At 35.6% G+C, this 27,089-nt stretch overlaps 1 protein-coding gene across 1 annotated transcript in view; it reads left to right on the top strand.

Moving 5' to 3' along the window:
* Positions 1–4,213: 4,213 nt before the first annotated feature.
* FAM19A5 (family with sequence similarity 19 (chemokine (C-C motif)-like), member A5) overlaps positions 4,214–27,089 on the top strand; it is a gene marked incomplete at its 3' end in the record, with an annotated part of 112,515 nt that continues 89,639 nt past the window's right edge. Inside the window, exons 1-2 of the mRNA XM_010024495.1 lie at positions 4,214–4,244; positions 4,853–5,002. Of these exons, the coding sequence (XP_010022797.1) occupies positions 4,214–4,244; positions 4,853–5,002 (181 nt within the window). The remainder of the gene's footprint in view (positions 4,245–4,852; positions 5,003–27,089) is intronic.

Raw genomic sequence — 27,089 nt, 5'->3', positions numbered from 1 at the left:
AATATTTGTTACTCAAGTTAACATCAAGCTGCCAAATCATAAGTGACATAAGTACTGAAGTTCCCTCTCATTTTAGTAGGAATTGTTGATATTCAGCTCTACTTAGGAGTTGACATGGCTCTGTTTTCAGAAAATCTTCAATACTGTAATAGAGAACTACTGAATGTGTTCCTATGGTCTCATTTTGAAACAACTTCTGCATTGTGTTCACTGACAAAAGAGTATTTGAATCTAGCCAAGAATTTTAATAACATCTAACTTGATGCATTTTGAACTAAAAGAACTTATGTTGCTAGGAATCAAATTGGTGATGCATGGAAAAACTGTTCACTGCAACGATAATATAAGCCTGCGTGTGCAATTCAGAAGTAGATTTTCTGGATGCGGATGAAATCTAAAACCCTGGAAAGACCTGTACATTTAAATCAAGTTTTATTTTCATTGTACCCACAGATACCATGAGTTCATGATCTGATTTTATTTCTTTAAATGAATTTGAGTGAAAGTCTTCAACTTTTCAGCATATATAAATTAAAAATTCATAACATCTATGACTGGCTTGCTGTAATCAATGTGGATTAGGCAGATTTTATTTTCTATTAGAGAACAAAAATATTTTCATCAGCAGAAAATTAAAATGCTATCCTACGTACTCTCCATGTAATACAAAAATATTTACTATTTGAGGGTTTTGCCTATGACAGACAATGTAGATCTTTCAAAAGCATTGTTCTTTCAGTAATGGCCTATAGCTGACAGAGGGCTTTTAGTAATACACATAAAAAATGCCATTTACTTTTAAACTTCTCAGTAACAAACTTTTCTTTCAAGAATGGAAGTACTAAAGAACTTCTAAAACCAGTAGTTTTTACCTTGAGATAATTCCTGGTTTGACTTACTTACATTTTAATTCAGAATACTGTAGTTTTCCTTTTTTCTGACAGATTTCCATATAGAATCATGTGTGTTTGCAGTGGGAGAGAGAAGGGACATATCAATTGGCATTTTAAGAATGCAGTACAACATTATAGAAGAACATTAAAGAACCTGATCCTTTTCTCTATTTAGTAACCAGATGGTGGCAACACAAAATCAAATAAATTTCAGTGAGGTCTTAATTACTAAAATAAACTTAGAACATAAATATTTATAAAATAGTAATATTAAACCAATAACAACAGCAAATAAATACTCATTACTTGGAAAACTGTAACTGAAATTATAAATTATTATTATAACTGAAATAAAATTTGTGCTTGATCCATTTATTTTATTTTAATTTAATTTATTTTTATTTTATTTTACTTTAATTTCCTTGAAAGAAACCTTTCAGGCAAGGCTAGAACGAATCAGAGTTCTCTGATGATGCTTACCTTTTTTCCCCACAGGATTATTTAGTTCATGTTGGAAGGTGGTGAACTGCTTTGTGTAAGTACATAAATACAATCTACTGAAAAAATGGAGTCTTTATGACTGTTCCATAGACTGTGGCTCTTAATCTGTCTCTCAACTGGAAGAGCTCCATTAAAAATCCACCCATTGCTGCCTTGAGATTTCTTCTCTGTGCTTAGTAGTGACATGGAAAGTGTTCAGAGGCTCACAGATGAATGGCCTTTTTTCATTAATATCTTTGAAAGAGGTCACTATGTTAACTTCCCTGAGAATGAAATGTACCCTGATCCTTGAAACTCAGTACTTACAAGAAGCATATGCCTTTTGTTCCATCATTTTGTACCTTACATTTCTAGATTAAATTGTTAAAAAGCCAAAGTAGAATACATATCACCTAAATAAGATACTCCTGTAGACTTGCCCTCTACTTAACAGAGAAGACATGCTTTACAATGGGATGACTCTCTCCAGGGAGATGGGCCTCCATAACCTTAGCTAATACTTTTCATGCTTTACAGCCTCTAAAGCCAAGTAACAGGATGTACACTTGCAATATTTGCACCCTGTGATACAATGACTAGGAAATATTTATGTCATATATATGGGAAGAGCTGCTGCAGCTCTACAATATTTTTTAATTTACAGTATCTTTTAATTTTCTTCTGCTATAGATACATGAATGACAACAGAAAAATTATCTTAAAATATCTATGAAATATTTTAAAAATAGGTCTTATTTTCCCTCATTTTTAATAGCTGTACAGAATTCTGTGAAAGGCAGTGTGACATTATCTTTATATAACAATTACTCTCATTTAGGTATCCTGGTTTTCAAAGTTCATCAAAAAATTGAGGTCATTATGCCCAGCTGAAAGCAATCATAAAAACCAAATAGCCCAGCTGGCTCAAAATGAACCTGTGCACATCTAAAACTGGACAGGTCCAAAAGCAGAAAAGATGAGCTATAGGCATTCTTATCGATAGTCACTGCTTGCATTCCCTGGAAAGCTTTTGCTTTCACTAATTATCTTGACATAAAGCTTCATTGTTCTTTTACTTGGAGCATAGTCTTTATTTACCTTCACTGTGCTGTAAAACTGGCTCCTTTCCTCTGAAATGGGGTTTTAGATAACAATTCACCTACATTATATGTTTTACCGTATCTCTTAATGAAAGAAATGATAGTACAGACAGTGGTGAATATGGTGATCCATACTCTCAGGCACACTTTAAACATGTCATATTTATGCTTCCACTTTTCTTTGGTTTCCATTCTATTTCTATTCTCAATGCAGCACCATAATCATGATATTCAAATGCCTAAGGGGGTCAAGATCTACATACACCTCTGATTATGCCTTTTTTACATGATCTGCTAAGGCAGCTGTATTCCTTGGGAGCAATACATCTCCTGCAACCCAGAATGAAATATGTTAGCAATGGGGGAAAAAAGAACGTTTTTTTTTTTTTACAGTTCAAGATGTTTCAGTTTCTAGCTGGATTTCCATTGTCCTTATTTGGAAAATCATGTGCCACTATCTTTCTTGCTAAACCTTACTTCCTAATGCAAGATTTCAGAGGAAAAAAAAATAAATCAGCATATGATAAAGACCTTCTCATCAGTATGTTTATCCTAAGATGTTTTCGTTAAGAGAGTGGGTAGAAAACAGTAGAAACCCGGGGCTGACCATAGATCATAAGTCTAGTTGTCAGCAGCCATTAAACACAATGGTGAAAGTGTTCACTATCATGAGCATCATGTCTGTGTTTATAAATGCCTGATGTATATTACTTACATGTATGTCACATATTTTCATAGATTTGTAGACTACCTTGTAGACTATCTTGTTCTATATTCATCTTTGCGATCCTCAGTCTTACCATGTTGTAATTCACTGCAGTGTAGGAGTCATGGCAATATAAAATTTAGGTGTCTTAGCAGCGAACCAGTTGCACTGCTGTTGACAGCCTACAGTATTTTGCTATTCGGACAGTTTCAAGACAGGATCCACACAATAGGAAGCATCATAAGCTGGTTTTGAGAACAATATAATGAGTAAACTTGTTTTCTGAATGGAAAAAAATGAAATATACAGAAATATAATTATACTTCTAGACTTCAATGCCAAACAAATACATTTCAGGGGGTTTTGTGTTTAGTTGGGGGGGGTTTTTGGTTGGTTGGTTGGTTTGGTTGGTTTTTTTTGTTTTTTCAGTTTTGATGTTAATACAAATTTAAAATTTCATCTTTTTGTGTAATTTTTTTCAATTTGTCAACAGCATAAAAATAATTTACTGTGAATATTATTTAAACCACACAACTTTTTCATAAATACAATGTTGCATTTGTTCCAATCTTATTTTTTAATGAAAGCAAAACATAATAAGCTTGTGATTTGCAGATATATTTTTTCACATCTTCATTTGAAGGTTTATAATTGATTGCCTGCAAAGACAAAATACAATAGAAATAATATTTACTACTGTACCATAAAATCCATAAATCATGTGTAATATAAAGCTATACCTGAGATTTTTTTTCAGTCATCCTATGCATTGAAATTCAATAATGTATCTTCCATGCTTGTAAAAGGTAGTATTTTGGTACACTAGTAGCCTAGTGTTGGTTGTATCAGAGGAAGTGCATAATTTGAAATGTATAACATTTATTTCAGACTAATACTCCGTATAAAATAAGTTTTTGCAGAGAACTTTTGAGGTTTTTGTTTTGCCTCTCATAGCATGGTCCAAATTCAGAATTAGGTGGTGTGGATTTCCTCCCTATTCAGGGAAAGCTAAATAAATTGGAGAAGTCAATAAAATGCAAACAATTTTACTGAGCTACCGGTGCAGTGTCATTTTACTGCCATTTGCAGGATGGTTGCATAGTAAATTTAGTAAATAAAAAAAGACCAGCTACTTCAAATATGAGTCAAGTAGAGAATGAATTACCATTCAGTTTAGATGAAGCGAGAACCGAAGGACTGACAATCTGGTCAAACTCAGGCATACTTTGAAAGATTTCTTCTTTCAAAACCAGCAGACAAAGCAGTTAAGACTCCATTATATTCATGGACATGCGGGGAAGTTTTTTTGTTTTCCATATTCTTTATTGTTTCTTTTCCAAAAATACGTAAAGAGCACACCATTTGAATTTCATTGTTGTGAAAGCAGATTTTGCCTTTACTTAGCCAACGTAAGTAAAAGTAACCTGTGTAACCTCAGCTCTCTGGCTTTTATGGAATGATAATAATTTTCTGACAGAACCCGTTTGCAGGGTTTTCATATGACCACCACAAAGAAAAATCGTGTGTCATCTCGTTTTATTATATCCATCAGCTGGCTGCCCATTTGTTCTGGAGTGTCTGCTGTGACATAGGGCCATGACTCTATTTGGCTGTAATAGATTGCCTGTAGTGCATTTAGTGACTCTGGTACCTGTTGCTGGTTCTTTTTCCAGGTCAACTGGCTGCAGGTACATGTGAGATTGTTACTTTGGACAGAGATAGCAGTCAGCCCCGAAGGACTATAGCCCGACAAACAGCTCGCTGTGCATGTAAAAAAGGACAGATTGCCGGTACAACAAGAGCAAGGCCAGCCTGTGTTGATGGTAAGAAGCAAAGTTCAATTCAATGAGTTTCTGCCAATACAAGAGTGGTGTAAAACTGGTAGTGTCTCATAAAAAAAATAAAAGCTCTATAGAGGAAATTTTTATGTGTCCCAACTAGTAATGGCAATACCATGGAAATTCCCCAAAAGAGTGTTAATAATAGTGCAGATATTTCTGTTACATTTTTTTTAATTGGAATTTTCACTTTTGTTTTAATTTCATATGCAGTTGAACGTTAAAGGAATGGTACTGTTACATTTTGCATGTGATGATAGGATCAGCAGTGAAATGGCATTCTTTTTTCCCTTACTTTTTATTCCTTAAATTCAAAAAACAAAAGCAACAACAAAACCACTGTAAAAGAGCCTTAAAGGTTTTATGCCACTGGGAAGCTAATGTGACTGCTCCTGTGTGATAGTTAATGTTGTTAAGAAAAGACTGATACTATAGTTAGAATACAGTATCTGAACATACCTCACATGTCCAGCATCCCTCACTCCTTAAAATGATGATTCTGTATGATTCACTGCAGATGCAGTGATTGCATGCAGCTGGAAAACTGCTGACATACAGGGAGATATGAAAATGTTTCACTTTGAAATCAGTTTTTGAGACAAATGAATTTGCATGTTACAGCTAAATAAGATGTTCACGGTGGGACAATCTTCAAGAGAGGTCTGCCAGTGCAAGGCCATTAGCAAACTTTCAGATTTAAAACAAATTTGGACACATATTGAAAATAGTTGATGCAAAATCGTATGTTTTGATCTAGGCTCAGTTAACAAAAGTGAGAAGAAGATATGTATGTATAGAACTATAACAGATTCACAGATTGCTTTTGAACACTGACTGGTTTGAGTCCTCAGATAAAAATATTGCTGAGAACACCCGACTGTTGCCTCAGAATTTGGTCTCACCAGTGATTATCAAACAAGACAGCTCAAAGGAGATTTCAGAGCCTACCCAGAAAGCTAAATGTAGAACATCATGCACATTCTGTTTTTGCATTTTGGTTTTGGTATTCTCTAAGACAGTTTCTTAGCTGTCTCTCTTGTAATGTGATAAAATATCCAGTAATTCTCCTTTCCTGTTTTATTTTAACAGACTTAACTGCTTAAGAAAGGAACCACAGAGTCATAGAATGATTATATTGGGTCATTTATAGTTGTAACTTCAGCAAAAATGTTTTCTAGCAATTAAAAAATTCAACATGCGTTTCCCATTGTAAAACAAAGTTCTGAGGGAAAATACGGGGTTTCATCATCTAATGCGAACTAAATACAATTTCTTCTCAGTCAGTTATGGCCTATGGTGAGATTCATTTGCTGTAACTTGGGTATCCAGAGTTAGTTGTCTAACCTAGTAACTTCAGTTTTCTTTATACCCAACAGAGTAAAAGGCATCTTCTCAGAATAATTTATCTCATCCTGAGTGCCTCAGATAGATAAATCAAATGTAGGACCCTCTGGTACTCACCATTTCTGTCTTGCCTTTAGACATCTGTGATGATGAGAGTTTAGATTACCTAGAATGTACATGAAAGAAGACATGACTACACCTCATTCTCTATTTGTTGTATTAGGTTAGTTTCCAAGTATGAAAGATTTGAGATAATTTAATATTTGAAAACACTATCTATCTATCTATCTATCTCAAATCTCCTTTTGCTTTCAATGTTCTTGGTCATCATTTTATGAAAGCAGAGAACTGGATGACAGGATCTGTGGTTAGATATTGTGTAAGTAGAGAGGGTTCTTTATGTAATACTCCGTATTTGAAAAATAAGTGGGAAGTTTATCAGTTGAAAAATAGAGCTCCCCATTAACTTATGTGTCCAAGTACTACAATTAATCTTTTTAAAGCTTTTCAACGTAGCTCTAATAAGATCTAATAACACGGGTCTTTATTATTTTGTGAAATGCTTATACTTAAGATGTTGAGCCCTTTGCTAGGTATGATAATTGCAAGACATGTAGGAGATGCTGCTTTGCTTTCCTGGACACTGTTAGGGATGTTCTGTAATCAAAGCCCAGAAAGGTTAATGATATCAAGAATGATATATCAAGTTCCCAAATTAAAATGAAGACACAAGCCGTATCCTTGATCTGTAGGTTTTATTCATGAATTAAGTTTAAAAAATAGTTTTACATACCGTAAATGTAATTATATAGGAAAGAATAAATGAACACTTTATCTTGGCTCTAATCTTCTGCTTGCAAATAAAGCTGGCAGATAAATTGGCCATTGACTAACAAGTATCCAACTGTGAATTTACCGGGTTAGTAGTTTAAAGAATACTCACTAAATTTTCCAAACTGTTTATGTTAATTTCTAGAAGTTTCAGACACAGGTGGTAATGCTTTCTTCTGGACAGAACATGAAATCTAAATAAAATTAGGTCTGAGAAATCTAAGTCAAATACTGCTAGTTTAGGAATACAAATAGTTGAGGATTCTTTTACCATAAAGAATCATGTCTTCCAAACAAACAATTATATCCTTCTCTTAGCTTTCTTTAATAGGACACAATGTGCTTTTGCACATTTTCTTTATTTACATTACAGTGGATGTTAAGAATGTAATTGTTATTTGGGAATACAGCTCTGCTTTCAAAAAGAAAAAAAAATCTCATTGTGCAGTGTTTTATTTTCATGCCAGTTTGCTTTTTGCTTTCCAAGGATTTAGTTAATTTCATTTTTTTATTTATATAGTCTTGATTTTAATGAGGTTTCTTTGAAGTAAAGGTAGCAGAATTAGACCTTAGACCTTTAATCATTATATGCAGAGTCATTTGTGAAGGAAGCAGGCATAGTAAGCATGACCTGCTTAATTTACTGACCAGAAAACATTAGCTAACAATTGTGTCACAGCTTCTGGCAAGAGAGTATTTTGAAGATTCAGTACCAAAGCTGTTAATTTTTACAACCTTAAAATGCATCATTTTGTACCTGGCTACCATTTGTTCACTGTTTAATGGAGAGAAGTGCCTTAGAATATGTTCAGTTTTGCTGTATGTTTCCTGGAGCTCTGAAATGCAAGTGTCAATTACTGCAGCAAAAGAGTAAGTAATTTAAGGGCTCTTAAACCTCACAAGCATTGTCTGAGATTGCACTTGTCAACATAGCTCTTAGAGTAAGTCCTGAGTTGATTACTAAAATCCATTCTGCTTTCCACTGCTACATCAGCTAAGGTCTTTTCCTAAAAAATGAAAGACAGTATATGTCAGATAGATAAAACTGGAGTTCTTAAAAGTGAAGGTGCAGTGTTCAGGGCTTGGTCTGAGCAGATCATGAAGAACAGAGATTTTCCTGATATGCCTCCCTATGATGGAGAGTGCTGATTTACTCTTTTATTTTTTTCTAGTAGTCTTTAAGTATGGCAGATTGCTAATGTAATCTGAAAAAATGGCATCAATATTCACCCTGATTTCAAGCTTGATTTAGTGTTGATTGCTTCATTCCTAGACCCACGGAGTCATAATGTATATTTGGTATGTTTGGTTGTGATGGAATTTTTATTCATGAATGTAGGTTTTGTCATATTATGACAGTAGTTTGCCTGCACTTTTAGCTATATTATTATTATTTACAACTAGCAGTCCCTAGTCCCTTTTCTGTGATCAAATTCCACAGCAATGACCTCAGTTGCATTACTTTGATAAGATATTATGCTTCAACATAGCATCTGGTTTATCACCAGAGTAATTTCCCTCTGTGTCAGTCAAGCTTCATCAGTTTTTTAAGCTGGAGCCTGTGAGAGATTGGGAGATAACAATTATTCTCTATTTTTGTGCAGTACATTCACTATTTTAAACTTGTTTAAAAGCAAGTGATACAAAGTCTTTGAAAACAGCGTATGTACACATGCACCTATGGTGTGCATTCTTTATTGTATCCATCTAAAAATCAGATTTGTTATGCCAAAGCGTTTCATAGAATACAAGTATATTAACCTGAAAAGAGTGTGCTGGACATTTAAATGTTCAATAGATTCCAGTAATTCTGTCCAGTATGTATTTATAGCTCAAAAATAAACAGTGATTTCCCCAGAAAATAGAAACAGTTGATGAGAGGAAAAGTGGTATGAGAGAAGTCATTGAATTGCTTGAGAAAATGAGGATGCTTACCTGAATTCTGTGATGAGAAGATTCTCATGTTCTGGATTTGAGTTCTGGTTACTTTTATGCTATGAGAAATCCCAGGACATTGATCCTGATACCCCAAATGCCTAAATTTCAAATAGTTGGATCTCAAGTAACTGAATTCAGAGTGTTCAGACAAAGTATGTTGTAAATCAAAGTCTTCAAAATCAAACCAAACCAAAAAACGCATAACCACCTTTTTAAAGTTTTAATACAGTTTTCATTCTTTGCCATCATTGTAGCTGTATTATTTTCTATAGAATCTTAGTTGATAATTTTTTTTTCATACCTTATGATTAACAGGCTTTTCAGTTGGCATTGATTGATTTTGTTTAACACAGAAACTCAGGATCTACAAGGAAGCCACATTAGTTTTGATCAATAATTCCCTGCTCTTCTCATTATCTCTAGGAGTCTACAGGGAGGTGTAGGGGTCAGAACTGATCATTAATAGAATCCGAGGTCATGAACTTAAGCAAAACTGCCTAATAGCTGGAGAGCTTCAACATTCTAAAGTATCTTATCCACACTGGGGGAAAAAAAAGAACAAAATAAAAAAAGGGGGAAAAAAGGACAGTAATGATTTTCAGAAATGGGAATTTTAGCTTTCACATTTAGAATATTTCATATCCTTCTAATGGGCTATTTATATTATTTTATCCTGGGTATATTGCAGATATTTGCAGATGTTTCCTCACTATAAGTATTATACATTAAACTTCGTTGCATGTAAGGTATGTCATTTTAAAAGAAGTAAAATCAAAAGGCAAAGTGGGATGAATATGAAATTAAAAGGAGATTGACTAATACTATGTTGACATTTTGATAGACCAGAAGCAGTATACTGTACAGTGTGGAAGATTTAAGTGTAGGAGGAAAGGCTGAGAGAGTGTGGTTGTTTTGTCTTGGGGAAGGCTCCACCAAGACCTTATTACACTATTTCAATATGTGAAGGGGACTTACATAAGAAAGAGAAAAACTTTTAACCAAGGCCTGTAGTGACAGGACAAAGGGCAGTGATTTTAAACTAAAAGAGAGTAAATTCAGATTGAACATAAGGAAGAATTTTTTTTTATGATAAGGGTAGCAAGACAGGTGTGGTGGAACAAGTTGTTCCATGAACAGTGAAGAAGTTGTGGGTTTTCCATCCCTGGAAGCATTCAATGTCAGGTTGCTTTGAGCCACCTGGTCTAGTGAAAGATGTCCCAGCCCATGGCAAGGGGCTTGTACTAGATGTTCTCTAAAGGTCCTTTCCAATCCAAACTGTCCTATGATTTTAACACTCTATTTGACCCTGGGCAAATGTTTTTAATTACATTATGGTGGTAGGAAAGCAAGTGGTTATTCTGCCAGGTAGTTATGAAATGAAATGGGTTAGAATGTGTTTTTGTTCATGATCAAGGCTTTTAAACAATCCTAGAACTTGCTGACCAGTGGTCATATTTAATGCTGCATGTGTTACTGGTAGGATCATAGACACATAGAATGGTTAGGGTTGGAAAGGACCTTAAGATCATCTAGTTCCAACCCTCCTGCCGTGGGCAGGGACACCTCACTCTAGACCATGTCACCCAAGGCTCTGTCCAACCTGGCCTTGAACACTGCCAGGGATGGAGCATTTACCACTTCTTTGGACAGTCTGTGCCAGTGCCTCACCACCCTCACTGTAAAGAACTTCTTCCTTATATCTAAGCTGAACTTCCCCTGTTCCAGTTTAAATCCATTACCCCATGTCCTGTCACTACAGTCCCTGATGAAGAGTCCCTTAGATGATTAGATGTACTAACTACTGCAATATTCTAACATCTAACAAGGAATAGAATAAATAATATTTTGGTCATTGTTTATATACCCTTATTCTAAGTTTTAGTATAACTTCTTGAGCCTTCATAGTCTTTTAGTCGTTTTTTTGTTATGATGTATCTGAAGTGCTCCAAACACTGTATATGCTCATTTATGAAATAACCATTGGGTTCTCATGGTGTACATGAGAATAATGTGCATGAGAATAACATAAAACATTTACTCCCACCTAGAAGTAATTTTGAAAGAAAATATAAAATGTATCCTCAACTACATTCTTTTGCTTAGGCAATGGAGGAAGGGTGGCAACTAAGCATTTGCCAGCACCATATATATAAAACTTAAGTTTTCGACATAACTTAAAGAGTAATTCCTGTCTCCCTCTCCCCACACCAGCTCCCACACATGCAGTCACAATTGCATCTGTACTTACAAATACACCAAAGCATGTACAATGTTTTATTTTCATTCACCCGCCTCTAGACAACTCCTTCAGAACTGTAGATTTTCCCAGATACTGACAATTGAAGTAAAATTGTTGCTGTGACTCATGAGCTTGCCCTTCCCATGGTACTTTCACATTGTGACAATTTCCACCTTGAGAGTCACTTTTCATTTAGAAATGCACAGGAAGTTGAGTTTCTCTCCACTTGCTTTACTTCTACTCCAAACTAAAGACATGTGACATTCCAAATCAAATTGAGTAATGGTTCTTACCTAAATAATACCACAGACTTGGTAAAATCTTGTAAACGTGCTCACATAAAATACATTTTTTCTCTTTGGTCATGACTGTCAAGTGTCAGAGAATGAAGTGTTTTTGGGTAAGGAATGCCACTGTTCAACCCCAAGACAGAAATGAGCAGTATAAACCAAACATATCAGTAGCTGCAGCATCAATGGCAATTCTTTTGTGTCTATACGAAATACAGGGAGATATGTTAGGTTTCCTCTCCTAACTGAGAATCCACAACAGGAATAGCCAGAAACATGACCAAAAAGCAACCAAACCATAACTGCCTAGGAAGGTTAACTACCCTAAAGGAATGTTTCATCCAGAACAATACATAAGGGCTTTACTATGGTATGAAGTATTTGATACCTAATCTCAAGCAACTGCAGCCCCACCTTGAGTGCTGTGTGCATTTTTGGGTGCCTTAATATAAGAAGGGCACCAAACCAGTATAGTGTGTCCAGGGGAGGGCAGCCAAGATGGTGAAAGGTCGCAAGGGCAAGACTTAGGAGGAGCAGCTGAGGTCACTTGGCTTGTTCAGCCAGGAGAAGTCTGAAACCTTATCCCAGTCTACACCTTCCTCAAGGGGGGAGGTGGAGTGGGAGGTACTGATTTCCTATCTCTGGTCACCAGTGGTAGGATATGAGGAAATGGAATGAAGCTGCATCAAGGGTTCAGATTCAAGTTCCAATTGGACATTAGGAAAACTTTATTTGAGACAATGGTCAATTGCTGAAACAGGCTCCCAGGGAAGTGATCATGACACTGAGCCTGTCAAGAGTTCAAGGAGCATCTGGATGACATTCTTCGTCACATGGTTTAGTTTTAGGTAGCCCTGCGAAGAGCAGGGAGTTGGACTCAGTGATCCTAATGAGAGCCTTCCAACTTGAGATATTCTGTGACTTGATGTGGCATGAAGGTGAAGATTGGGGTTTTGCTTAATGCTTGTGTTTTCCACAGAATAATTCATTCTTCAGCAGTCAGGTAGCAGAGAGTAAGTACTGATCACAGCTTGAAAGTCAGGCCCAGTATGGGTTTATGGGTTCTCAGGCTGAGTAGAGATCGACTGCTTCCTAATGGGAAGTAGATCTATAGATCTCCTTCCATGATCTAAGAATGTTTATGGAGTAACAAATCAGGGATGTAGATGAATTAGGTTTAAATAATTAGGTAACAAATTGGCAGATTATTTTCTACAAGATTGAATTATACACAACAGATTGAGAGGAAACACTTTGGATTTCTAAGGGAAATAAATCTGGGGTGTGAATAAAATGCAGTTTAGGATAAAATGCTTTTCTAAGCCTTGTACCTATAACGAAGTGACCAAACTGGAACTACTTTTCTCTCATAAGCATCCTCCTTTGAGGTTAAGCGCAGCATCAGTATACCATTTCATGTTAAGAATGATAGGGAAGGGAAATATTTAGGAAAGCAGAATTTAATTATGTGATTTGGAAGGTGGCCAGGAGCCAGGGGTTAACACTGGTACTGTGCTAGAAGTGCTGAAAGAACTTTAATTGCCTCTAATGCTTAGTGCCTTGCTTTCACATTTCATCTGAGAGACACCACCTTCAGCCTCCTGGTGTGTCATTGGACGCATTAGTTCATCAATACTAACAGCTTCGTTTTCTTTAGTTCCTTGGCAGTCCTAAGCAGTCACCCATGTAGCCTAATCCTCTTTCATCTACGTGCTGTGATGGCAGTTGCAGCACAGAAAAATGGTTGGAGTTTGTGTGATTATGGAACAGTTTTCTGAGGGAGTGGCTAGAAGCCTAATTACTACAGACAGTTTAAATTGAACTGGACAAAATACTAGAGAACATGTTATACATTCGCGTAAGTATGCACTGCATCACTGGATAGAGTTTTCTGTGCCTGATATCTTGTGGCAGAGCACTACTAACAACCACAGCAGTCTGATTGCAGTCTGATTCATTAGCTAACTAGAGGCAATAGGTCAACGTGAAGTGCCTAAATTCAGGAGCTTGGTCACTGTAAGCTCCCTCTGCAGACAGTGATAAGAGATGGCCATGTGAAAGGTCACACAGTGTCAATATTGGAATTGCTTCTGAAAGCTACTCTCTTTTTCTCTCTTATGGGATTAAGGAGAACATAGGATGACTAGCAGAGTAGGTTTTCTGCTTGAATGTAACCTATATAAACACTTAAGGCCATCAGCTGCTCGGACTGCCTTCTGGAAAAGCCACTGTCTTCACTGATTAGAGGCAGCTTAAGGAAAAAACGTAACATGTTTATATTACCCCGTCTGCTTGTCATCCTGTGTTCTGCGTATTCCCAGAAGAGTGGAAAAAGAGAAACTTTAAAAACTATTCATGTGTGAAGGTGGGCTTCTGTCAGGGAAACATGTTTGTCTCCAGTGAAAGAATACAGGGAGATGAGCTTTTGTAAATACCTCTACAATCAATGTGTGAGCTAAAACCATAGCTATATGACACTTCTGGCAGTGTGTGAAAGCAGCATAGTCAAGGACTACTCGTTGTCTTTCCCTCATATTAAATTATTTCATTAAGCACAGAGAACTATAAACAGAGAAACAATATGTTTCGTAAAAGTGAATAAAGACTCTAATATTGTTAGAAATAGCATTATAAAGCTATATATCACTTTATTTTAACTTACCTTAGATTTAATATCTGTGATGATAGACGATGTGTTAGAAGAGTCCTAGAAAACGTTGAACTTGGTTGCTAAATTAGTGACAACATTAATGGCACTACTACATCTAGTACCTGGAACACAGTAGTTAGTGCCAGCCATTTTTGTAGGCCTCTTTCAGAATACTCTGCACAGGGCTGATTCAGAGAAAATATCCTCTTTCAAGACACAACCATAGGAAGCTACCTGTTAAAGGTGATGCAAAGGAGTTACATTTCCCCTGCTGTTACAGGTTGAGGTCATTTTGACAGATCTGACCAGAGTGTGTCTAATCATATTTGTGATAAGCAAAGGCATACACAGAGGCCTCTACTCTTGCTCATCCCTTTAGAGAGGACAAGGTTCAGCCCCAGTTGAATGGGAAGTCAAGGTTAGACCCTAAGGGTTAGGTAGGACAGAAACGAAAAGGGATGATGGAAAGAATGGCTTCTCCTTACAAGAGAAGAGAGAAAGGATATCAGAGCTAGGCTGAAGCCAGCAAGAAAAAAGTGGTATTGTGAAAGCAAATATGACTTTGACATGGTACAGAACAGGGTGATTTGCTGTGAAACAGACTCTCATTTGAAGGGAGAGTGGCACATACAACAAGAAGGGAGCAAAATACATGAAATAAAGAGATGCAGTACAAAACTAAAGTAAGCCTGACGGTGATAAGAATTTTCTTGTCCTTTCCATATTTTTTAAAGCATAAAAATGTACCTTCAGTTTATTGTACATTCTGTGAGCTCCCATGGTAAATTCGTCTTACATAAAGAAATAAATTAAGCTGGCAGTTATCAACCTGCCTTAGTCAGACTCACCTTCCAGCCATTTAATTACCACTTCTTTCCCTGAACGTCTTCTCCCTACAGCAATCAATAAAGAATTATTTTATTTTTTTTTTAATCACTGACAGTTAAACAGAATTGGACAATACCTTTGATGGGCTGTGTGTAAACTAGGAGCATCCAGTCTTCTCAATACTCCATATTATACTCCAAAGCTACTCGCTATTTCTCTGTATCCTATGTTACACACTGACTTTCCTACCCTTACGCCCAGGGCCTTTATTGCACACTGTAGTCCTCTTTGTTCAGTACCTCTGTGCTACAGCAGTGGTGCTCCTCTGACACTTCACTAAGCAGCTATTGCTGTACATCACCAGGGCACTCAGCACAGACCCACGTCCAGATTCTCTCTATTGCTCTGCACAATGTAAATCTCATCCAAGCCACACATAGCACTCCCATATGGCTCCCTGCTAATGTTCGTTAATTTAGTGATTGCGGAGGGGGAGATGTGGACCATAAGACCAGAACAACAGAAGGGAAGCAAAGGCCTGTGGGTTAGTATTGCTGAAGTGGTGCAGTCTCCAATGAAAAGGTGCAGTTTCAAGTAAGACACTGCTAGTATGGATCACAACAAAGGCAGGAGGAAGCAGTGAGAAAGCTGCTTGATATAGAGTGGCTGGAAAGAGCTGGAAGACGGAAGAGGAAAAGATGAAGAGGTTGGAGAGAGTGGGCCAGGGCAGAATAGAACGAAGTAAGCTTGAAGGCTGGAAATTCATCTCCTCAACAAAGGGAAGACAGAATCATAGAATTATCATAAAATACTTAGTGTTGGAAGGGACCTTCAAAGGTCATCTGGATATAGCAGTCTAGACTGTGCATCACGATGGAGTAAAAAATAAAATAAATGTTTTTGGAGCTTTTTAGATAAAGAATAAAACTGATTTGGTGTTTGATTTTTTTTTTTTTTAAAGAAAGAAAAGTCTATGAATTGTTCTTTCTTCAGTTGTAATAGGATGTTTTGATGTACTGACTAGCACTGGCATTATAATAACAATAGGCAATGGAAAAAAATCACCTGTTTTCTATGCAATTATCACTTTTTATATTTTCCTTTATTACTGTTTTTCTGTTTAGATTTTAAATATGTCCCTTAACAGTCCTGTGCAATTGGAAGACTCAGTCTTCCTGACCTTGAGAATAATCAGCTTTTTTTTCTTTATTTACATATTTTTAGAATTACTACCTGGAGTATATGTAATACAAATTAAAAGATTTGAAGAACAGGCTCTCTTTGGTCATGTAGACATCTTCTGCACAGGGTAGCAAGCATATCTCAAACTTCAAGCTTCAACTTTGCATGCTTAAAACATTGAGTGTTTTCTAAGAATATTGACCAATTCTGAGCAACTTTTTAAAAGTAAGTAGTTACCCTAGACTCAATGTATTTACATTCTTGCTATAACAGCCTTAGATCAGAATACTTCAATTTTGACATAAGTTTTGGAAGTTTAATCATTATGTACAAGTAGGAAGCCAAGGGAAGTCTCAACTTTGGAGTGCAGAAAGGAGGGCTGGAGCACTGAGTGTAGTTTAATCATTATGTACAAGTAGGAAGCCAAGGGAAGTCTCAACTTTGGAGTGCAGAAAGGAGGGCTGGAGCACTGAGTGTAGTTTAATCATTATGTACAAGTAGGAAGCCAAGGGAAGTCTCAACTTTGGAGTGCAGAAAGGAGGGCTGGAGCGCTGAGTGTAGGTCCCAGCATAGCCCTGCCCATACTACATGTGAGCTAGGCTCCATGTCAGGTGTTTACATGCACTGACATGTCCCCACTCTGATTTACTGTATGGTCATGTGGGGGTGATACCTGACAGGGTCCCTCTAGAGGGGCCTGTCACCTGCCTAAAGAGCATCAGCAGCTTGTTTGTGCCCAGCTGGAGTTTAAGCTTCATTGGTAAGACAAATAATGCTTCCTACAAAGCAGCTGGAACCCAATTTTAATGTGGTACGACTTTGTGAAACTAGATCAGGGATGTACCCTGTCTTAGGTAATAATACCAAGGTTTTCTCTGTGCCTTTCATCTCAGAGGAGCTCAAAAAATTCCCACAGGTGTCTCTTTGTCTCTTTTAATCTATTTTGTCTCTTCTAATGTATTTTTGTACAGTCTCTATCTAAAATTCAGATTTTCAAATGGAGACAGCTTGGTTAGTAATTTCAGTGAATGCTGGCAGCTCTCTATGGAAGTAGTGGCCAGCAGGCAGATAAACTGCTGAAGCATATTGCCTCACAGTTTTGGGGCAGGAGGAAATCTAGGTTTAGAATAGTGGGGTAGGTCTTTGTTGTGAGGAAATTGCTGCTAGGTTTTCAGTACTAGATTTCCTGAAGAGCAGTTCTTGGTCTCTTTCTGCAAAAGAACCAGGGTTTGCAGTTTTGCATTTGTCAGACCTCAGAAGTGGAAGTCTCGGTCTGTATGAATATTTTAAGTACCTGAACTCTGTTTATCTTGATTCAAATCAGGCTTTAATTATTTTGTGACTTTGTCGTCAATTACTGCTGGCTTCCTTTACCAGTGATACGAACTTCATTATCTGCATTTGCTGGCAGCATCAGGTACTGATCCAGCACGTTTTGGTGTATTCTTACAGGTAACACAGAGTCCAGCTAGTTTTGAACCTCTTTGCACATTCTAGGACCCTTTGGTTTATGTATTTGGAAGCAAAATTTATATGCTGGGTATAATGCTGCCTTCAGTTCTGTAGGTACTTTACACAACATGACATTTTATTTTGTTTTATTTGTATGGTGTTTTTCAGATTTACTTCTGTTAATTTTACATATATATATATGCACATAAAGTTTTATGCATAAATATATAGTAAATATAAAATCCTTTTATATTACTGTCATCATGTGGCATTAGAGTGAATAAATTAGGAGCTGAAAGGCCAAACCACAAAACGCTCCCCAACAATTAGTGCTTCTGTGACAGAATTACTTGTCAGGTTGAGAATGACTTTGAAAGTAAAAAAGCCTATAGGAGAGAAAGCGGACAGTATTGTACAAAGTAACCTTTCAGTTGTAATTGTCCTAAGCTGTTAATTATACCCATGAGAGTAGTTTCCAGGACAAGCCAGGGGACTCAAGTCAGGTTTAAACCAGTGTAAGAGGCCATCCATCTATTACAATGGCTAAACTAATTTATTATGAATTAAGTGGTGCCATGAATTCTAAAATGACATTGTGTCCAGTGTGCAAACAAAGATTATGGAAAGGTTTCTGTACTTGAAGTAGTTTTTACTTCTCTTTCAGATGTTGATGACTATATCTGGAACACGACCATAAATTTAGATCCTATTACAGAATTAATAAAAAAGTCTACTCAGACAGAGAGACATGATTCCTATCTTGAGAGTCTTATAATTTAAGGTTCACATACTTTAACCTCGTAGTCAAATTAAGAAAGCTATTGAAGCTAATTAACCTGTTTCCTTGAATTTGAATTTACTGGATCAGTACTCTTTTGGGTAGATAGATGTAATTAAAAAAAAAAAAAAAAGATGGAATCAATGCAGTGACAAGCTTCCAGTAAGAAAGAAATTTGAAGAAGAAGATAAGATTCATGAAAAAAATAATTTGAGTTCTGAAGTTCTTGATATTAATGGTCTCCATTTAGTAACTTTTAGTGACAATTACTTTAAATAGTGTACTTTTCACTGCAATCTACTAATAATCTACTGCAGGCTTTTATTTGGAATAGGGAGTACTATATGAAAAACATTAATATGCATGCACACACCTATGAAACCTTGGATCACTCCTGGATCTAATGTTATGGATTGATTTGGTTGAAAACCAGAAACCAAAAGAAAAAAAAAAAAAGTTCTTTCAACTGTGGGATTAATGAAACTTTGTTTCCTCTATCCTTGCCAGAGTAATACTAGACCCCTATCCACATTTCTTACTCTTCCAAGTTCACAATAGTTTGGTTCTGAAGTCATATTTCATTTGGATAAGTTATTTTTTTCTCCTTCGTTGTATGTGTTTATGTCTCTGCTGGAAAAACACCAGAGTTGACTCATGAAATTCTCACTTTTTCTAGCTTTTCATATAGATAGTCTTTCATGGAGTAATTTAAGCTATGTAAGACTATGGAACAAGCCACATGGAGTTAAGTTTTGGCATACGGATGAAATGGACTGCATGTGGGAGATGCTGCAAATAGCAGTTTGTACTCCGTTGGTTCATGTAAAAAGAGATTGCAAAAATATGCACAGAAATAAAACTAAGCACATAAGAAGACTCAAGGTAACTTTTTTATGATACAGTATGCAAACGTGAATACTGAGGAGCAATGATAATTTAATTTTATTATACAAGCTGGCTGTTTACAGCCTTACAAAGCCGCATTTCCAACTTCACTTTTCACTTCTAAAACTTACACCTTGAACTTCCTGATTTCAAAAAAGCTTGTAGTCTTGCTTACACAAATTCTATTGAAACTGGATGCATAGTTTTATTAGAGCATGTCAGATGAATGATTTGTGGTATAGCTTCTATTACATTCTTAGCTTTGCATGGGGTGTCAAGGCAGAAAGCTTTTGATTCTGGCTCAGGTGAAGTTGTAGCTGACAATATTATCTTTCAGTTCTAATGCTAACTAAAACTTGAAATAATATTTCTTATTCAGTTCATGATTTAGAAAAATAATATGAAGAAAATATGTAACATAACAAAAATATTTTTGGATTTAATAAATTTGCTGCCAGGTTTGACAAAGATTTCACAATATTCCAAAATCTTATTCCATTTTGAAGATAAAATAAAATAACAGTTCAGAACACTTTTCAGTTTGGGTTGGATTCTTTTCCCTACTCTGGAATTTTTTTAATTTTACTGTGGTATGTTAACATAATTTCCTTATTAAAATAATGAGAAATAGCATTCTTGGGCCTTTGACCTTTGGGTTCATATCATATTATGATGAGATTTAGAGGTGTGACATCCTGCTAGAATGGTCCTGCTAGCTTTCTTTTTCAACCTTGTTTTTAAGTCTTTTTTAATATCATGGAACTTTACTGAAATGTTAATTTGTGCAATACTTCGTAAGATTTAAATTTTCAATTATTAGAGAATACTACACCTACATTTACCACAGAGTTGTTGTTTCTATTTATTTTTACTTTCCCATAGTATAAAATGTCCTGATTTTCTGTAGTGACAAACAATTAAATGCAATATTTAAGCCTAAATGATAAAGTTACAGAAAAGATGTGTATAATAGTATTGTAAGAACAGGATATCTGTTATAAAAATACATCAGAGTAGATATATACACATGATAAGCATAAAGAAAAAAATTAAGGTAAACATTAAAATTAGAGCAGTATAAAATTCTTGTGATGTCTGTGAAAGTGAGGTTTAAGAAAATTATGAGAATATTGGTAAGCATGTACAATGATATATTAAAATATGGATTGATATTAGCACACTTTTTATCACTAGAATTAAGACATACCTTTTTTTTCCATTCACAGACTGTATGTACCCTTATGATGTAACGCCAAAACCACTTAAATGGTCTCTGAAAGATTTTACCAATTTTTAAAAAATCAGTATTTTTAGTTATTCATGAGAATGGGGTACACTCCTTTCCCTCTCTTTTCCTTATCCCTTGCCTGCTTGGATTTGATCACTAAACACAGAATACTGGAGTATGCTTTCTACAAAGTTATTTGTGTCCCAGATTTTTGAGTCTAAATACTGTATCATATCAGCTAGAAAATAGCCTTGGTGTTCAGCAGTCTGTAGCCTTGATAACAATCTGTGTCCATAATACTTCCATTAATAGGATGTACTATCTTCATACCAGAATTTCATTACACTGTAGAGGAAGAGTGGCTGAGTAAGTAGAGATAACTAGTGGCTTATAAGAGTTCCATTAAGAACAGTAGTAGATGCTTTGAGAAAAATAAGGCATAACTATCTTTGAAGGACTTTCCTGTTTCCTGTAAGATATTCAGTAGCTACTGAAACCAAATTGTTATGGTTTTTATATGTTTTATAAGGATTCTTTATCTAACAAAGTTTTTTATCATTGCTTTCAGAAGAGCAGTACTGATTCCCATTTCAGGTGTAGCTTGCATAGCTACCATTTTCTGGTAGTCACTCAATAGTACAGTTGCCAATATAATCATGAATACTGATCTTTTCTGAAAATGGAGTGTTGCTGCTGGGTATGTTTGTATAAGTACTCCATTAACATAACAAGAAAATAACACTTTCGATACCCTTACTCAAAAACATTTTTAGACTTGGAAGAGTGTTTAGTAGCCTATTTACATTAGTTTTCATAAATGCATTTTAGGAAGAATAATGATATATTCATAATTTAGTGTACTGTCGTTTTGTTCTCCTATCACCAGAAGTGTGTCACAGCCTGTAAAGAAAAATAAGACCAGGTTCAGGGTAAAGACTTTGACTTCTTCAGTGGGTCAAAAAGAGTAAGGTTAGGAAAAAAAAAATTATGAATTTGTAAATAATGACCTGCAAGGTTCTTGTTGTTATTGTTGCTCATGGCTTGCTTTGCACAAGGACAAGCAATCACAGACTATTATGCTGAACACTGTATAAGCTCAAAATAGTAGTTAGTCCCTTTCCTGAATTGTTAAATTGAAAGAAAATGGGGAAAAGGATAGAACTTACTAGACAAATGATAATCTTACTCCAATTTCGTTCATTTGGTAGGGTTGTAGAGGAATTAAGTTGTGCTGAGAGATGAGAGAGCTAGATGACAGGAATTTATAATGGAAAGTGATTCTGAAGGGAAAAGGTGTGAACAGGATACAATCATAGAAAAGACTTTAAGAAGTGTGGGTATGCAGTGAAGCTTGCATAAGAGAGAGTGAGAAATTTTGGAGCCAGTCAACACAGAGCAGAGAAAGTCCTAGCAACATTTCAATAACTTTTTTGAGTGTCCAAAGAGCTTTTCTTTTGCTGTTTATATATTTATCTCAGTTTTAGGATGTTTTCCTAAATTGTGGTGTTTTAATGGTGTTTACTTTTGGGGACTTGGGGTTTTTTTAGTAGTGTTATGGAATGCTGGACTACTGTACCTTTATAAGAAGATGCAGGAGTGTAAAAGACCTAGAGGGACACAGAAGATGACGAGAGGATGGAGACAAGGACAAGAAGCTCAACATTGTGGCCCGGTTAGGTGAAATTAGAGGTTAGCTAATGAAGTGATCAAAAGGCAATACAGAAGAACTGAATAATTGCAGTAGTAATAGCATGTATTTCCAAGAGAGTAAAAGCTGTAATTAGCATTGAATGTAGCTGAAATTTAAAAAACAAAACAAAACAAAAAACAACAAAAAACAACCAACCCAACAGCTATAGATTCACCTGTATAGAGAAACAGAAGCCCATTCTGTTCTCATATTTGTGACAGGTGAGAGTACCTCATCCAGGAAGGTGAAACAGGGGAAGTCAATAATGCTGTACATCTCTGAAAATATCCTTACTTTTGCCTTCCAGTGAGCTGCTTCTTAATATTTTTGTATAAGAAGAAGGGGGTTGGGGAGGGAATAGCCATAATGCATGATTCAATCAGCTGGACTAATTAATCTCCTAAAGGAAGACATTAGTGAACTAGTTAAGTTAGCCATGTTGGTGCAGCTCCAGAGTTTCCTCCTTTCTGGCCATCTTTTGCAGAAGTCATTGTTTCAAACTCACATGATTTTTTCACACACCTGTTAACAGATATTCATCAGCTATTCAACACTCTATGAAGAGAATCTGGAAATACCACCAGTTGTCTATAAAACAACTAAGATAAAATATGCCTGCTAACCAAAGAGTTACTTGAAATCCAAATTCGTGCAGAACTTTTATTTTCATTTCTATCGATGTTGTGTTTGGTGACAAAGAGTTTTCACAATTATGGCGAGGAAACACTTTCTCTCGCAAGTAACCTTTTTGCAGAACTTTCTTCACCTGCTTCTCCCATTTATCTTGGGTAGACTGTTCAGTCCAGGGTGTCCTCCTCTTGTTACAAAGGGCTTAATAGGTAGTCATATTTCTAAAGGTAAGCTGAATTAAAGTATGAATAAATCTGTTCCTTATCTAGCAGGACAAGGATGTTTCCATAGATATTACATCTTCTCATCACCTTTCTTACCCCCATGAATACTTTCTATTTCTAAATCTGTATTATATATATATTTTTGGTTTAAAAAAATGTACATTGGTCCTGAGCTTCATGGGACAAGGAATGTGGATGAGTGTTTAGGATTGAGGAGACTGAAGTATGTTCAGTCTAAAAATGGGGAAAATAGAAAATGTGATATTAGATTTCTCATGTGGAGAGACAGGTAGTTTAATAGGAAGTAATTTGCAGGTTTTCCATAATGAGAGAGGAGTAACATCTCACATCTGCTTCAGAGTATTTGCTTGCTGATAACTGTAGAATAGCTAATCAAATGCTGAAATCCATTATTACTCATCTTTCTGCCCTTGTCATAGTACTGACTTGTGATCTTGTCAGGAGCTTTCAATTAAATTCACAAAAATCTTACCTGTGAGGAGTGGAGGGTGGTGTGTCCAGTAAGGATCATATTATATTGGCTTACGAGACAAAGAAAGAAGATAGTAGCTCTGTGAAGCCCATTATCCTGCATTATCCTGTTGTGCTGGAGGGAAGGAAGCCTAGGAGGGCATCAAGTACACTCTTGGCTCTGGTAATCTCAAACACTTGCTGAAGAGACTGCATGTTCCATCCCCCGCCCTTCATTCCTTTGTTCCTTCTTTCCTTCTTTCCTTCTTTCCTTCTTTTCTTCCATCCTTTCTTCCATCTCCATCTTTCTCTCTTTCTTTTTTCCTCCTAGGTAGGAGGGTAGTTAGTGCTTTTTCTAATAGTTGCTGTTTGAACCCAAGTACAGTTGGACCTTCATCATATCTTCAGCCAATTAATTCAAAGTTTGTTGTGTCAGGGAATTTTAGATTGTCTTTAGTTCTTTTATTGTGTGTCATTATAAGAAATGATTTGCTTTTCCGATGGCACTCATAATTGTTTGTGTTTACATATACATGTAGTCTTCCAGATGATTAGCCCGTTTAATTTGTCCTCATCAGGCATTCCAGTCATTTGACCCTCTTTGTTCCTTTCTTTGAACCCTTCTAGTTCAGCTGTATCTTTTCGGTTTCAGAAATGCCTAGGTACTATGGCTTATGTGGCTTCGTAATGGTGGGCTTTTTTTTCAGTTTTGTTCTCTGTTCTTTTCTTAGTAACTTGTATCATTCTGCTTCCAATTCTGACAGCTACTGAGCACTGGGTTGATGTTTCTTTTGAAACATTTCTAGTTTGATTCCCATATCTCTCTCTGAGATGATAATAGCTAATTTAGAGTACATTCCTGTATATCTATAGTTAGAGCTGTTTTTTTTTTCTATGTGCATTACTTTGTTTTTATTGAGATGGGGTTTCAGCTGCCATTTATCATCTGGTTTCACAGCGGTGTAAGTTCTCTTTGTAGCTTTCACAATTTTCTAACACTCAGAATAATGTATTTCCAATAGCATACGTACCTCTCAGTTCCAGCTCAGTAAAAGCTGCCGCATCAGAGCTTACTGGTTGATTCCTGTTCATCTGTATTTTGTCCTGTTTGTTAGCAAACTTCATACTAAACAAGCATTACAGTTGTGCTATTTTCTCATTAAAGAAAGATTATTAGACTTCAGGTTGTCCTTGGCCTTTTTTCAATTTATTTTTTCTGACCTCCATGTTCCTTTGTAGGGCAGTGATGTTAAAAGCAGAGAGAACTTAACTGTGATAAGGTAGTTCATTTAACAAAAAGAAATAGTATCAGCGTCTGGTGTTTGAAAAGGGGGATTTCTGAGATGGGTTGGGAAATTGCTGTCAATGTATCAGCCTTGCAGTTCCAGAATCAGGTCTTTTTTCCAGTCTGGTGTCACCAGTCAGTTGCTGTCTTTCCCTCTCCTTTTCCCTCTTCCCTTTCTTTACACTGTTGGTTTTGCTGTAATGAAAGCTTTAATTTATTGCAAGCTGAAAGGTTATTATGATTATCAAGTGGTTAGAAATGTAATTGAGGCTGCCTATAGTATATAATATTAGTTCATGCAAATTCTCAAAAAAACCGAAAGTGCACTCCTTGTTTACAAGAATCTTTAACCCTTAATAAAAATTCTATACTTGGCAATTCTTTAGTTGCAGCATGAGTCCTAGTTCAAACCCTTACAAGTCAAGATTGTTTCTTTTCTGTTAAATCAAAATACACTGAAAGAGTAGGATTTTTTTTTTAACCATCAGCAAGGTTATAAATGTTATCTCAATCTATTAAGTGTCTGAGTAAAATATTTGACTCTAAATCTGAGCTTCTAGCCAAAACTACTTCTGACCTCATATTTCTAATATGACATGTTTTTTTGTCATGTTTGAAAGAAGCTGATGAGCATATGGAGTTATTCTGTCAGTTTGTTTACTTTGTGGTTTTTTTAAACAGTTTAAACAACTCTCTGGAGATCACCTGTACAGAAAAATGAATAAAGTTTTTTTGATTAATAAGACATTAAAACATTATTCTGGGATAACAGAAAAAAGAAAGGTTAAGTTTGGGAATTCATATTCTTAAAAATATATCTTCCTTCCTTGACATCCTAAAACTTTTTTGTTTCATTATTACTTATTTTTTTGTATTATTGTTTAACTAGGTTTTTATATCTGTATTGTAGAAGTATATTATTTTAATTCTTAAAAGGCCAAGTTTTAGAGATGTATTATGGGCTTTCATTCTTCATTATTAATGGATTTTTTTGCACTCTTTCAGATTTTTAGATGCTAAGTGCTTTTATGTTCATTACTGAATTAGTGCTACAACAAATTGTTTAGATTTGTTTGAAGCTTTGAAAGAGAATATAAAACTTACTACTTTGAGGCATCTTCATTCACTGCTGCTGATTAACAAAGATTAATAGTATTTTAAATTATAATTTAATTAGATCTATCAAATAATTTAAACAGGAAATTAGTTCATATATATGTAAACTGTTAATGTAATTAAATGTCAAACTCATTATGTGGTATTATAATTTTGCCACACTTAAGGTACCTTTAAGAAGAAATACTTGAAATAGTTGGCATTTACAGCATTTATAATGTTTCTGCCTTTAGGCATAGCCTAAGGCTTAGAGCATTTTTAGCAAGTACAACTCTAATAGAATCCATTTTCATAAATAAAAAGAGAATTTAAGTTATTTTTTCCAGGGATTAGCTATCTGGGACTATTCAGGAATGTATTTACATTAGTGTTAATTTCCTTAGCATGCTAATTTGATTTTATTTCACATTTGTATGCTCAAGTACAAACTCCTCCAGGACCATCCCTATGTCAATCAGTACATGCAAATACTTTCTTTCTGTTCTGTTTAAGCTACTCTTGAAAGACATTTAGAGAAGTAGATCTATTAAGTATTTCCAAGGGATTTTATTTCTTAGTGTTCAGCTTTACTTTTTCTATCCATATTAACGAAGTTACTTAGTCATATATCCCTATAAGCTTATCTGAATTTTGCATATGATGTTTGAAAACATGAGTCTCTTAAAGCATTACTAAAATAGCTTACTTCTTATAGCTTAGGTGATAAGAAATACTAGTCCTCTGAATTTCCTTCCAACTATTGTGTCCTGGTAGAAATCCCTTCACAATCCTGTTTTCCAGCAGTGGGGATAGTTCATACAGGATACAGTAGGTTTTGGCCTGAACATTAGTCTGAATTTCAAAAAACTCCTTTGTTAGCAGATACACTTCTTCGGTCTTTTAGGTGACTAGTGGAATTTCTAGGCCCTCCTTTGTAAGATTGTGAATAGATGATGAATAGAGAAAGAAAGAGTTTGAGTTAATTTTGGAGAGAGAAGAAAAGAGACTAGCAGAGGAAGAGGTAGCTAGCAT

The sequence above is a fragment of the Nestor notabilis genome, unplaced genomic scaffold (genome assembly GCF_000696875.1).
Source record: "Nestor notabilis isolate BGI_N333 unplaced genomic scaffold, ASM69687v1 scaffold13681, whole genome shotgun sequence".
Taxonomy (NCBI): domain Eukaryota; kingdom Metazoa; phylum Chordata; class Aves; order Psittaciformes; family Psittacidae; genus Nestor; species Nestor notabilis.
Note: the sequence above shows the minus strand (reverse complement) of the source record. Positions and strands in the feature narration are given on the sequence as shown.